Raw genomic sequence first — 14,629 nt, 5'->3', positions numbered from 1 at the left:
AGGCTGCCATGAGACGTGGCTACGCCACTACAAGCCAGTCTGGGTGACAGAGCAAGACTCTGTCTCAAAACAAACCAATCAACCAAACAAAACTCAACATAGGCCAAAAAGGTAATCAATGGTCTGCGCTTCATTTCAAAGAACCTCAGATTAGCTCCACAGGTGATTCTGGAAGGTTCTCTCAGTAGAGACATTAATCACAGAAGTTAGAAGATGCAGCATGTAAGACCAGCGCTGGTCTGTGGGGAACACTGCCTAAAAAGCAGAGTCCTGGGGCCCCTAAGTCGGTCTCCATAGAGCAAGCACAGGTGGGTCTTGGCAGAGTCCCTGAGGCTTCCAGGAGCTCACCACAGTCCACCTTTCGGTTCACCTTGTTTGCACAGGAACTCCAGTCCAGTCAAATGCATGTCCTCACAAGCTGTGCACTGTGCAGACACTGTCCCCACTGTCTGAAATGTTCTTCCTTCCTTATTTTGTTTGCACTGGGCTCCACGAAGTCTCACGTTCCTCTATAAAGTAGTCAGGTGCACTCCAATTCTCCTCAAAAAGAATGTTGATTGCACTGACTTGTCTCTACCTCAGTCCTTTGAGGGAGGTCACCCTTACATTATTTTTAACATATATATCGTCTTCAAAACCCAACCTCAAGCCAAAGTAGGGTCAGATTCACATTTTCCTCTCTGGGTTCTTAACTCAAGAGTTCACACACCATAAGCATAATTTGCTTTGGGAGAAGAGAAAAAAACAACAAAATGTACAGAAAGGATACTGCTGAAACCCTGTCAATCATACTTTTGTAAAAAACTACCAAAACCCTGCAGCAAGTTAATCTAAATCTTCCTTGTGACTTTATAAAATCATCCTGGTAATATCTTACATTATGACTAGTAGAAAACCTGTGGTTTACCACTTGAGAGAGCAGGCGCACAATCAATTTTCACAACACTCCGGCAGTTATAAGGATGGTTAAAAAAAAAAAAACCACATACACTTCTTTTTTCTTTTAAAACAAAAACCACATAAGCGTTTCTTAAAAAGAGAAATCACAAAAGTTTACAACTGTCATGGTAGTATGTACTAAAAACAAAAGATCCCCAAAAAGCCACACCCTCAAATTAAAAGTTAAGAATAAAATTCTAGCTCATTATTCATGGAATATTGTATAACTACAAACTTGACAACAAATATTTTGGCACTTAAAGAGCCTATTACTGAAATGTGCCCTAAAACACAAGAAATTTAGCCATCACAATATACTAAAGAAAAAAGTTTTACAGTAACGTGGGAGGAAAAACAGACTCTATTCCATTAGAACAACTGTCCCAAATATCTGGTTCTAGAAGACCCAGGATTCCAGAATGTCACTTTATGTAAGAGATGTCCAAGGAAATTGTTTATTAATTCAAATTTTAGTCAATCAAAGAATAATTTAATTGACTTTTAGGTAAGTGGTTTTTTTTTTTTTTTTTTGGAGACGGAGTTTTGCCCTTGTTGCCCAGGCCGGAGTGCACTGGCGAGATCTCGGCTCACCACAACCTCCGCCTCCCAGGTTCAAGCGATTCTCCTGCCTCAGCCTCCCCAGTAGCTGGAATTACAGGTATGCGCCACCATGCCTGGCTAATTTTGTGTTTTTAGTAGAGACTGGTCTCGAACTCCCGACCTCAGGTGATCTGCCCGCCTCGCACCTGGTCAGGAAACTGGTTTTTAAAGGAAACTCGCTGTGGTTCTTTTGTAGGGAGGCAGATAACAGGCCCCATTACCCTGGCATTTCTCTTCTCTGTGACAGGGACACCCTGCTTTACATGAAGCAGGGTCAGCGTCAGCTTGCTGCCTACTCCCTTGTCGCCAGAGGGAGGTGGGCTGGACTCAGTAAAAGGAAAACCACGGGGGCTGTCACTGGCACGCCACTCCACAGTACTCTTAGGAACAAAGCACTTTTTCTGTCTTTACGTGGGCCACTCGGAAACAACCAGAAAGAAAAGTAGCACATATTCTCTAGGCAGCTGCGGGGTCTTGAGGAAGGATGATCAAGAAGAATGAGAGGAATGAACACAGAAAACACAAGACAGGGGAGGGTGGCAAGATGGCACAGACGAGATGGAGGAAGATGAGGAAGACTGTGCTGTGCTGGAAGGGTCGCTAAGGGAGCACCTCCAGCCAGAGGGGACAGGAGATTGAAGGGCACTTCCTAGCTGTCCAAAACTGAAGGACACACCCAAAGACCACGGTTTTACCTCTAAAATGACAGGAAGAGGGTTGAAAAACGGGAGGGAGGTTCATCCTTCTTACTGCCTGAAGCCTACAAATAGCAGGGAGCCTCAGAGCCCCAGGCAGGCCTCCCAACCAGCAGGGACTGCTGCATAACCAGTCTTGCCAAGGGCTACAGACAACCTAGACAATGGCAAAACAACGGGGATGACCAGGATGCAGCAGCCCTAGGCAGAGGCTCTCACTGCCAAGCAGAGTGAATGGTCAGTTATACAAAGAGGTCTGGAGACCATAGATCCACGCAGAGGGAAACCTTCAAAAATGTTCGTGTGGGATTTTATACTGACCCAGCCTGACTGACGGAGCCTTCAAAATTTACTTCAGGATAAGGGCTTTCCAGTTCCAAAAGAAGTGCCCCCTCTCTCCCCCTCCCCAAGACGTCACCGCCATTATAGCGACATGGAATTTAAATTCTCACATATGGAGTAACTGTCAGGAAATACCATGTCTTCATGTTGGCTCAGTGAACAAAGTGACTCTGCTGTTCCATGCTGCTTCAAGTGCGTGTATGCAGGGGGCAGGGAGAGGGAGAGGCAGTGAATGAGTCAGGGTCCAACATCATCACAGCAGTTCCTGACACAGAGAGCCTGCCTGCCCTCTGAGCTTGGCTGTACCTTGGGCCACTGTCCGCCCTACCTCACCCTGCACTCCGTGGCTCATAACCCCTGCCCACTCCCTACCTACTCTCTGAATTTTCTTTAGAAACAACTTCTATTCTCATCTCCAAGCTTCTCTGCCCCCGTGCTCACTTACTTTGTTGGTTTCGCTTGTCACTGGCATTTTTCAAAGGGAGGCAAACAGGACAGTCATGTCGTGTGCAGTTCTTCCAATGAGAGATGATTTGTCGTGAAGATGCACAATGGGCAACTATGACCAGAAAAACAACGAGATGTTATTTTTCTATCCAAATCGTCACACTTTCAATTATACCTAAATTATAATGCCAGATTCCATAAGAAAATGGTAACAAGTGTAACCATAACACAGTATAGGCAGTCCTCAACTTACAAACAGGCTGTTTTCCAAAAAGTTTGTAAGTTGACTGTTGAGAAATCCAAACAAAACTTCCCCTAGAAGCAATGTTATGAAGGATGGGTGATTAAGGGCAGCTCACAAAACAAAACAAAAACTATTCAACCTAGAATACCAAACAACTGCAACGAAAGGTAGAACAAGTAATAGTTCTGTGATGTAACTATTTAAAATAAAAACGTTCAATTATGTTTCAAGATGAAACCACCTAAACACTACAGTGAAGAAATACAGATAGAGAAGCACATGAGAAGCCTGCAGAGATTCTGAAAGGGACTCTGGGCACCTGGTGAACAAGTACTCGAGAGGGTAACTGACCCTGGTTATTCCGGCTTCATCTTCTAAAGGTCTAACCTTACCCTTCTCTGCTTCTGTTACGACAGGATTACTCTGGGGACTCACAAATGTCACAACGGGAGACAGGGAGACCAGGGAGAGATTCCCCCAAGGTTTATGAGCATAAGAAGAGAAGGAAAGAGAATAAAGATTAAAGGAAAGTACAGCTGTTAATAGGAAACACTTCCTTTGGTAGAAATGAGGTGTCTGCAGTAAAAGGGGAGACAGAGGGCACGTGAAGTGCCTAGTTCACCACCTCCCCTGGGATGATACAGTGCATAGTTCCCCATGTCATTGCCAGTCACCCAGGACAACTTCACTGCCATCTGGACTTGCCTCAAGACACAGGACAGAGGAGCAAGGCCGCAGGCCACCAAGACAGATGCTGGGGTGCAGAAAGGGCATGTGCCTGCACGTGCGTGTGCTATGTTCATTGCCCAAAAGAAAACCACGATCTAGACATTCACAACAAAGACAGTGCTCAAGAAGTGACCAACATCTTCCATGACAGAGGAAGGAAGAAAAGAACAAAATACGGGGCACAGCTTCAAACAGCAGAAGTTCACAGAGTATCAGAAAACCAAATCGCCTTTCTCTTCAGTAGATAAGACTTCCTGGAGCACCTGACTGTCACTGTGTGGGGAACGTGAGCGCAATATGTTTTGCCACACCAAATGGAAGGTAGTACTCAGGCTGCCGGAGCCTTATGAACCAGAGACCTGCTGTAAGAACAATAAAGACAAATTCTTCCTGAACTCTGCCACTAGGAGTTCCAAAAACAGCACTTACCTTGGCAGGCTTTCCCAGCCTGACAATGCGTCATGTGATTCAAAACGTTTTTCATGGTTCGACAATGTGGGAGCGAGCAGGCCCGAACCTCTCCGTTTGCTTGCTCTCGTCTCTGACACTTATGAGCATGAAGCAGTAGAACCAGCTGCTGCTGTATCAGTTTGCGTTTTTCAGGATCTGCAGTGGGGCCCGTTGCAATTCCTTGTGTGGGTACAATTCCCACTGATGTTTGCATCTGAGACTAAAATAAAGCAAAATAATAAAAATACTTTAACCTCTCAGAGTTCCAACTCATATTCATTAATTATTTCTCAAACAAAAGCAAAAGTTGATGGATAATACTGACCACAGAGAGAAGAAGGCTGGTGTAGTTCTCTAATCCACTGATGACTTTAAGAAGATTCAGAACCACAGAAATCAACCCAACTCAGCAGCAAGGCTGATTCAAGTTCACTTGTATACAATTATCATCCAAGCAAGACAATGGCTGGCTCTTCACTGTGGCAACCAAAACCCAACTCACTCTACGATGTACACAACTACAGGAAAAGCTGTGTATTATATCAGCTGGACCATATGAAACTGCTGCTTCTGTATGTCCCAAATGGCCAAACACCAGCAATTTCATAGGGTTCAACATAATTAAAAAGATTGCCAAGGCCCGGCCAGTGCGTTGGCTCACGCCTGTAAGCCCAGCACTTTGGGAGGCCGAGGCGAGTGGATCATGAGGTCAGGAGATCGAGACCATCCTGGCTAACACAGTGAAACCCCGTCTCTACTAAAAAATAGAAAAAATTAGCCGGGTGTGGTGGCAGGCGCCTGTAGTCTCAGCTACTCCAGAGGCTGAGGCAGAAGAATGGTGTGAACCTGGGAGGCGGAGCTTCCAGTGAGCTGCGATCGCTCCGCCACTGCACTCCAGCCTGGGCGAGAGAGACTCCGTTTCCAAAAAAAAAAAAGATTGCCAAGGCCTGACCAATTGCAATGTACTGCAAACATCTGATGTAGCAGAAAGAATCAGAGCTACCTTTTGGATTTCATTATCACATGACTAGAAGGGCAATGCCTGCAGCTTGATTTCACAGCGAACACTACCTCTCCTAAAGACTAATGACACTTAGCCTTAATACAACCACCCAGTACAATGGGAAATGCATTCCTGTCCTATGCTTTGTTTCTCATTAAAATTTCCACTCAGACAGTTGATAATTTTTAAAGATTTGGTGATCTGCTAAAAATACAGAAAGAGTTTGCTTTCAGTTGCCTGAAATAACAAGCCAAACCAAACAAACCGTTTAACAGCAAGGAAAATGGAAAAGGGGACCCGTAGAGTCTTATTCTTCATAAACTATAAGCATTCTTCAGATAAACTTAATAAAAAAGACTTAGGCAATAAGAGAAGTGTTCCTAATGTGCAACAGTATCAACCACAGTTCCAAGATTTCCAATTTTCTCTAGTACTCTGATATTTCCAGCTTGCTTCCACAACCCTCATTACCTCCCCTAAAGTATGCCACTCTGATTTTTTAAAAAATATATGAATCGCCGGGCGCGGTGGCTCAAGCCTGTAATCCCAGCACTTTGGGAGGCCGAGGCGGGCGGATCACGAGGTCAGGAGATCGAGACCATCCTGGCTAACACGGTGAAACCCCGTCTCTACTAAAAATACAAAAAAACTAGCCGGGCGCGGTGGCAGGCGCCTGTAGTCCCAGCTACTCGGGAGGCTGAGGCAGGAGAATGGCGTAAACCCGGGAGGCGGAGCTTGCAGTGAGCTGAGATCCGGCCACTGCACTCCAGCCTGGGTGACAAAGCAAGACTCCGTCTCAAAAAAAAAAAAAAAAAAAAAAAAAAAAAAAAATATATATATATATATATGAATCAAAACTGTACATTCACGAAGAGAGGAAACTATAAAAATAATTTTTAATGAATCAAAGCTCATTTTTAAAAGGTTATAGAGTGTTCTGTTTCGGTTTTACCGTTATGAGAACTAGAAAATAAGTGTGTAGAAAAGCTGGGTGGCTGGGCTTGGTAGTAAAATTCTTGGAAGTTTCAGAAGGACGCAAAGCAATTCTGAGAAGGACCCAAAGCAAAATCAGCATCCTAGCTGAGAAGCAGAACACCACGAATGCAGGGCTCAACTCCTAAAAGAAAATAGCCTCTTTCCCTTACGTTTATTTTTTCTTGATTATGAAAGTATATATATACACTGCAGGAATTTTGGAAAGCTAGAGAACTACTACAGAAATAATTAACAACAATTAAAATCCCATTATCCTGGAGTCCACTATTAAAGTGTTGACAGGTTTTTTCCCCCTTCCTTTTTCTATATAAATGCTTATGTATGAACCATAATCAATAGAGCCTCGTATCTCCCCTGCAACACACACGTTTTGCTTAGTGTTTTTCCATGTTCTGCCCCATACCACTAAACTGTCTCAGACAGTGGCTGGGACGACTTGGAACGAACAGCATGTTACTCTACAACTTTACACTCATTGAACTAGTTCTTGTTATGGGGCATAAACTGGAATCCCTGGCCCCCTCCTTTATTTTTTATAATTGTAAATAAAGCTTCAGTAAGCAAACAGCCCTTAAACTGCCCCTGCAAGCATGCAATACTGGCGTTAAGTCCACTGCTCAACTGGCTTATTCCTGTGGATTGGAAGGTCCATTCAGAAATCAACAGGAATGCAGACACAGAAGAATGGGAGAAACACAAAATGAGCCTCATTTAGGTCTCTTTCTTTTACATTTATGAAAATTTCAAACATACAGAAAAATGGAAAGGAAAGGATATCATCATTAAACCTAAGAAAAAGAACAATCCTTCTTGGGTATCAGCTAATACTGAGTCATATCCCAATTTCTCTAGTTGTCCAAAACACATCTTTTATAGCTGGTTTGCACAAATCAGGACTCCATGAAGGCCTACATCCTGTATTTGGTTGTTCTTAAGGTTCTTAATCTATTATGTCTTCCATTCTTTTACTCCTGACACTACCTTTGTTGAAGAGACTACATAGTTGTCCTCGCACTGTTTCTTAAAGTACGGAAATATCACCAAAAAAATTACATAAAAATTAGGCAAAAATTTTAACTCTACCAATAAATTATAAGCAGGCTGTTCTTAATTCACCAAAAATTAACACGCTGCTTTTCATTTGGGATTTAAAGATTCTTTTTTTTTTACATTTCAGAGACAAGGTATTGCTATGTTGCCCAGGCTGGCTTCCAGGGCTCAAGTGATCTTCCCACTTCAGCCTCCCATGTAGCTGGGATCACAGATGTGTGGTGGCACCCAGCTGGCTTGTATTTATTTATTTATTTATTTTTTGAGACAGGAGTCTCACTCTGTTGCGTAGGCTGGAGTGCAGTGGCACCATCTCAGCTCACTGCAACCTCTGCCTCCCGGATTCAAGCGATTCTCCCGCCTCAGCTTCCCAAGTAGCTGGGATCACAGGTGCCCACCTCACCTGCCTACTTTTTGTATTTTTAGTAGAGATGGGGTTTCACCATGTTGGCCAAGCTGGTCTCGAACTCCTGACTTCAAGTGACCGGCACGCCTCAGCCTCCCAAAGGCCTGGGATTACAGGCGTGAGCCACCATGCGAGGCCTGGCATGTATTTTTAATAGTGTCTTTTGCACTACACCTGACCAGATGTCAAAACAATATGGTTGGAAACTATATGGCAAATTTAAAACTTGGTCTGTTATTTGTCTACCTCTGGATGGAGGACAAATGTACAGTTTAATGAGCTCTACATATTGTTTACAACATGCATCTCAAAAGCCATTCTGAGGGTGAAGCTGAGTCAACGGTAGAATGGAAAATGTCTTATGACCCTGTGTCTGGCCCTCCCCATGGAATTCTGTATATTTGTCTGGGACTAGCTTAGTTTTGCAAAGTAGTTACAAATACAGGGGCACACTTACTTTCCTCCTCTCGCAGACTGGTGTTCAATGAGCCATGAGAGTTAGATGTGAACTGTAGGTGGCCCCCAAATCTGTCAGAAGCATCCTTCAGACTTCCCCAACCTCCCTGCCCAGTTCCCACTGGCAAGCAGGCACTAAGGATGGAGGGAGAGTACTTCAGAACCCCCCTTTAAAGCACAGAACAAAGCCATCGTCATGGAAGCTGCCCCAAAAGTAATCTACATTTTGTGTGATTTTGTTTTTCTAAGAGCCAAGAAAATTTTGAAAAACAGTAAAAATAAAGGGGCACTCTATGTTGCCAGATACTGAAACATACTACAAAGCTAATTTCTTTACATAAGTCCAGAAACAGACATATGTATACATCAAATTAGCATACAGAAGTCCCCGCTTATCCTCAGGGGACAGGTTCCAAGAACCCCAATGGGTGCATGAAACTTCAGATAGTACTGAATCCTATATATACTGTATTACGTCCTATACACACACACCTAGGCTAAAGTTTAATTTATAAATTAGGTATAGTAAGATTAACAGTAACTAATAATGAAATAGAACCATTATAACAATACACTATAATAAAAGCTACATGAATGTGGTCTCTCTCTCTCTCTGAACACCTTATTGTACTACACTCACTTATTTTGGGATTGCTGGTAAGAGAAACCCCAGAATGTGAAACCCCTGATAAGAGAGGACGACTGTCTCCTAAAGGTGGTGCTTTATATTCAAGAGTGGTGAGGCATCTTTGGATCCTTATCTTCTATTAAAACAAAACAAAACAAAACAAAACAAAAAAACACTTCATATGGACTAAATTGAATAAAAATGGATTAAAATGGAGAGAAAAATTTAAAATACTTTTAGGACGCGAGGATGAGAAAGCCTTCTTAACGTAAACACATGATAAAGTTTAAAAAGTGAAAAACTGAGAGCAAATTTGTTGGTTTTCTTTTGTGCAAATGCTCTCAATAAAGAAAGGACACTATCCCACTAAAAAGTTGGGCAAAGAAAATGCAAGATACCTCACAAAATACAAAGAAACAACAAATACAAAAATGTTCTACACCTTGGTGCCGAGGCAACACAAGGGAGAGAGGATCGTTTCTCAATGAAGAGGAGTGCAAGCACTGGACAGCCCAGGCAGAAGGATGCAGGCAGACTCCTCTCTACCTCCTACTCAAAAATGAACTCAAGGTGGAGCAAAGACTTCAACGTAAGAGTGACAATCATACCATTCATAGAAGAAAACCAGGAATAAATCTTCACGACCTTGGATTAGGCAGTTTCTTAGTATGTCACCAAAAGCACAAGTGATAAAAGAAAAATAAACCTATTTCATAAAAAATTAGAAAGTTTTATGCTTCAAAGGATACCATTACAAAATAATGAACTGTGAAAATGGAAAGTGAAAGAGAAAATATTTGCAAATCACAGGTCTGATAAAGCACTTGCTTCTAGAACATATTTTAAAAACTCTTACGACTCAGTTAATAAAAAGACAAATAGCCCAATTAAAAAATAAGTGAAAGCTCTGAATATATATTTATCCAAAGAAGATACATGAATGGCCAATAAGCACATGAAAAGATGGGAAATGCAAGTTAAGACCACAGTGAGATACCACTTCACACCCACCACGTGGCTATAATAAAAAGCCAAATGCTAACCAATAGCAACAGGGTGGCCAGGACGTGGAGAACTTGGAATCCTCATACAGTGGTGTGGGATGTAGAAGTCTGGCAATTCCTCAAAAGGTCAAACATAAAATTACCATATGACCTCTGCAATTCCTATTTTAGGTATATAACCAAAAGAACTGAAAATGCATGTTCACACAAAAACTGTAAAAAATGTTCACAACAGCCTTTTACAAATAGCCAAAAAATGGATACAATTCAAATGCCCATCAAGTGATGAAGGGAAAAACAAACATAGTATATATCCGAAATGGAATATTATTCAACCATAAAAAGGGAAGTAACCACACATACTACAATGCGAACTTTGAAAACATGCTTCGTCAAAGAAGCCAGTCACAAAAGACCACATATTGTGTGATTCAATTTCTAGGAAATGCCCAGAAGAGATACAGCCATGGGGGTAGACAGCCTATTAAAGGTTGGCTGGAGATGGGGGTTCAGGGGAAATGGGGAATAACTGCTAATGGTACTGGGTTTCTTTTTGGAGTGGAGAAAATATTTCAGAATTGACTGTGGTGATGGTTACACAATACACTACCACTGAACTGCACACTTTAAAGCAAGGACTATATGGTACATGAATTATATCTTAAAAACCTGTTTTTAAAAAGTTCTTACTAATCATTAAAGAAATAGAAATAAAAGAATGAGGCATTTTTAATCTATCAATATGGCCAAGATTTTAAAACTGCTAATTGGTATTGATGAAGATATAAAGAAATGGCAATTCTCAAGTACTCTGGAAATCCAGTATAATTTTGGAAAGCAACATGTATCAAAGAGAAAAATACGCATTTCTTTAGACAGTAATTCCACTTCTCATTATTTATTATTAAGGAAGTAATTGGACAAGTATGTTAAAATATATGTGCAAAGATAATGCATCACATTTTGATTCAATATTAAAAACTGGAAAAAATTATAAATGCCTATTAAAGGTGGACTAATTAAACATCCTATGGCTACAGACCTACAATGAAGTAAGAGGCAGCCATGAAAAATAAGGCAGACCTCAAATAACCCCTGTCAAAGCCATGTGGAGCAGGGGAATGGGCCAACCAAGCCCTGCCTGAATTCGTGGGAGAGAACATCCAATGACTGTTATTTAAGGCAACAAGTTAGTAACAACAATAAGGTAGACCTTTATGCTTCAACAAAAAGCTTTTTAAGTGACTACTATTTTTATATCAAAAAGCATTCCATTCTGGGGGAAAATTCCTGAGAAAACAAAATCAGAAGAATCAGTAAGAAAATGATGAGGAATTAAATATAAAAAATTAAACTGTGAAAGTATTGGAATGTAATTAAGGTGAGCGCTTTGTTACGCAAAGACAGTAAAGGCTTTAGTCACAGAACATAAAGCAGTGTTCCTCACTATTACCAGTAACAATTCTTTTTATTTTTGGAGACAGGGTCTCACCGTTACCCAGGCTGAAGTAAAGTAGTGCAATCACGGCTCACACAGCCTCACCCTTCTGGGCTCAAGCGATCCTCTCACCTCAGCCTCCTGAGTAGCTGAGATCACAGAAGTGTGTATCACAACGCCCAGCTAAGTTTTAAAAGTTTTTGTAGAGACAGAGTCTTGCCATGTTGTTCGAGCTGGTCTTGAACTCCTGGGCAGAAGCAATTCTCTCGCCTTGGCCTCCCAAAGTGCTGGGATTATAGCTATGAGCCATTGTGCCCAGCCTTCCAGTAAAAATTCTCAAAATACAGATCCTCCCATTTTCCCCTAAGAGACAAGGCTGCTTTTTTTTTTTTTTTTAATTTAGACTTTTCCCAATTTTTCTAAAACTAACATATATGTACCTTTACAATGAGAATAAAGACATTTAAGAAGCCAGGAGTGGTGGTACACCTGTAGTCCCAGCTACTCAGGAGGCGAAGGTGGGAGAACTGCTGGAGACCAGGAGATCAAGGCTATAGTGTCCCATGATTGTGCCTGTGAATTGCCACTGTACCCCAGCCTGGGCAACAAAGCAAGACCCTGTTGCTAAAAAAAGACAAAACCAAAACCAAAACCATTGAGAAAAGAGAGAAAAAAGAACAAAAGCTCCAGGGGCGATTCCAACGCAGGAGAAGACTGTATGTACCACTAAATAGGTGTGAGAGGCTAGATTACATAAAGACTAGCATTGTTTCTACAACTAAAACCACTAGGAACAAGTGTAAAGGCCATTGATGAACCAGGAAAAATTAAATCTGAAAGACACAAGACAAAACAAATCATGATGGAGCTATTATTTCTTCTTCTCCCAGTCCACCTTTATTCCTCACTCTGTGCCAGGCTCTGTGTTCAGGGTCCGAGGTACAGCAGCTCACTGAAGACACACAACTCCCCAAGGGAGGAGTGCTCTGGGAACTAGCCACACATGACAGGTGATGTAACTGAGGCCCCAAGGAAAGGGCCTTTCCTGGGTGATGAGCCAGCCACTTAGCAGCAGAGCCGCAATCCTGCAGCTCTCTGTGTTCCTCCTCCACAGAGGGCTGACCACCTTGCTTTATAAAGTGTTCTAAGATAATGTGACAGGAAAACTGGTGAAGAACAGGACCGAAGCAACTCAAATAAATGCCTATGTCTCTAAACATAAGCACTTCAAATCTTACTCGTGAGAGAAATGCTCATCAAAATAAGATGACATCATTTTCTCCTATTAAAGGGTAAGGTGGGCTGGGTACAGTGGCTCACGCCTGGAATCTCAGCACTTTAGGAGACTGAGGTGGGCAGATTACCTGAGGTCAGCAGTTTGAGACCAGCCTAACTAACATGGTGAAACCTCATTTCTACCAAAAATACAAAAAATTAGCCGGGTGCGGTGGCACGCACCTGTAATCCCAGCTACTCGGGAGGCTGAGGCAAAAGAATAGCTAGAACCCAGGAAGCAGAGGTGTCAGTGAGCAGAGATTGCGCCATTGCACTCCAGCTTGCGCAACAAGTGCAACACTCTCTCTAAAAAAACAAAAGGACGGGGTGACAGTCCCTAGCCTTGGGAAGATGGTGTGATGCTGGTAATTGGGTACATGGCTTTTGTTGGAAGGCACTATAATGCTATCTGTCAAAAGCCTTAAAATATATGCAATGTATGTTTCTGGAGCAAGGATCATTTCACATGCAATTTGTAATGTGGAAGGAGGAGGTGGGTATGGTGTGAGAGCCGTACTAGTTTAAACCTTAGTCTCCCCTTCGTGTTATTATTTTGAGCCACTGAGTAATGGCAGGTAAACACAAAGCTCACTGAGCCCACTCACCCCACTTATCATCTGCACTAGGTTTAGCCACAGGCTCTTTGCATGTGTTGCTTATTACGTAATTGGCAGCCTCAACCACTGTGTATACTCCACTGTCAAACTACCTGTTTTTTCCTCCCCCGAGATGGAGTCTCGCTCTGTCCCCCAGGCTGGAGTGCAGTGGCGCAATCTCGGCTCAGTGCAGGCTCCGCCTCCCCGGTTCACACCATTCTCCTGCCTCAGACTCCCAAGTAGCTGGGACTATAGGCGCCCACCACCTCACCCAGCTAATTTTTTGTATTTTTAGTACAGACGGGGTTTCACCATGTTAGCCAGGACGGTCTCGATCTCCTGACCTCGTGATCCACCCGCCTCCGCCTCCCAAAGTGCTAGGATTACAGGTGTGAGCCACTGTGCCCAGCCGTCAAACTACCTTTAAAAACAAACTCTTTACATTTACTCTGGTATTACTTAAATTTTTTTTATTATTTTTATTTTTTTTTGTGATGGAGTCTCGCTCTGTCGCCCAGGCTGGAGTGCAATGGCATGATCTTGGCTCACTGCAACCTCTGCCTCTGTGATTCAAGCAATTCTCCTGTCTCACCCTCCCAAGTAGCTGGGCTTACAGACGTGTGCCACCACACCTGACTACTTTTTGTATTTTTAGTAGAGATGGGGCTTCACTGTGTTAACCAGACTGGTCTCGAACTCCTGACTTCAAGTGATCTGCCCGCCTCGGCCTCCCAAAGTGCTGGGATTACAGGAGTGAGCCACAACGCCCAGCCCATTCCTTAATTTTCAAAAGAGTCTAACATGCATTTTTACTAGGATTGTTATTGCTACATAGGTTTTGGGTAATTTAGCCCCAATGCCATTTTTCCTATAGTGCCTGTATTCTATGCTAAGAACATAACAGAGATGTGCATACAGAATGTGAATAATAACATTTATCCTCACATTCCTCACAGAAAAATAAGTCATTTTTTACTGTGTGTCCAAGAGTAGGTTATCATGTCTTCAAAGGACCCTGTGTTCCAAACAGTGAGAGACTGACCAAGAAAGAACAAGGAAGGACAGTGTCGCCCCTCTGTGCCACCAGTGCCCCGATCCACACCGGGCTGGGATTCCCGCTGCTCATGCCTAACCTTCCACATCCCAACAGGGTCCAAACCCATGCTCCTTAGATGCTCCCCCACCCACCTGGAAACCCGTCTCCTCCACAACCTCCACCGAGAATCAGAAAACGACACCAAAGCGAACATCAGGCAGAACGAAGGCTGGCTCTGCAATAACCGCTTGCTCAGGTTCCCTCATAAGGACCTACAACAGTTGGGTATGCAAAG

At 42.8% G+C, this 14,629-nt stretch overlaps 2 protein-coding genes across 5 annotated transcripts in view; both read right to left on the bottom strand.

Annotated features, from left to right (window-relative positions):
• Positions 1 to 14,629, bottom strand: part of TRAP1 (TNF receptor associated protein 1) — a 427,467-nt gene that overhangs the window by 139,608 nt on the left and 273,230 nt on the right. The window lies entirely within an intron of this gene.
• CREBBP (CREB binding protein) overlaps positions 1 to 14,629 on the bottom strand; it is a 157,816-nt gene that overhangs the window by 68,062 nt on the left and 75,125 nt on the right. For 2 of the 4 annotated variants that reach the window (XM_050774143.1, XM_050774146.1), the window contains exons 4-5: positions 4,426 to 4,666; positions 3,022 to 3,135 (exon numbers count right to left, since the gene is read on the bottom strand). In XM_050774143.1, coding sequence (XP_050630100.1) covers positions 3,022 to 3,135; positions 4,426 to 4,666 — 355 coding nt within the window. The remainder of the gene's footprint in view (positions 1 to 3,021; positions 3,136 to 4,425; positions 4,667 to 14,629) is intronic. The other 2 variants (XM_050774145.1, XM_050774144.1) reach the window with 1 other exon arrangement.

The sequence above is a fragment of the Macaca thibetana genome, chromosome 20 (genome assembly GCF_024542745.1).
Source record: "Macaca thibetana thibetana isolate TM-01 chromosome 20, ASM2454274v1, whole genome shotgun sequence".
Lineage (NCBI taxonomy): Eukaryota > Metazoa > Chordata > Mammalia > Primates > Cercopithecidae > Macaca > Macaca thibetana.
Note: the sequence above shows the minus strand (reverse complement) of the source record. Positions and strands in the feature narration are given on the sequence as shown.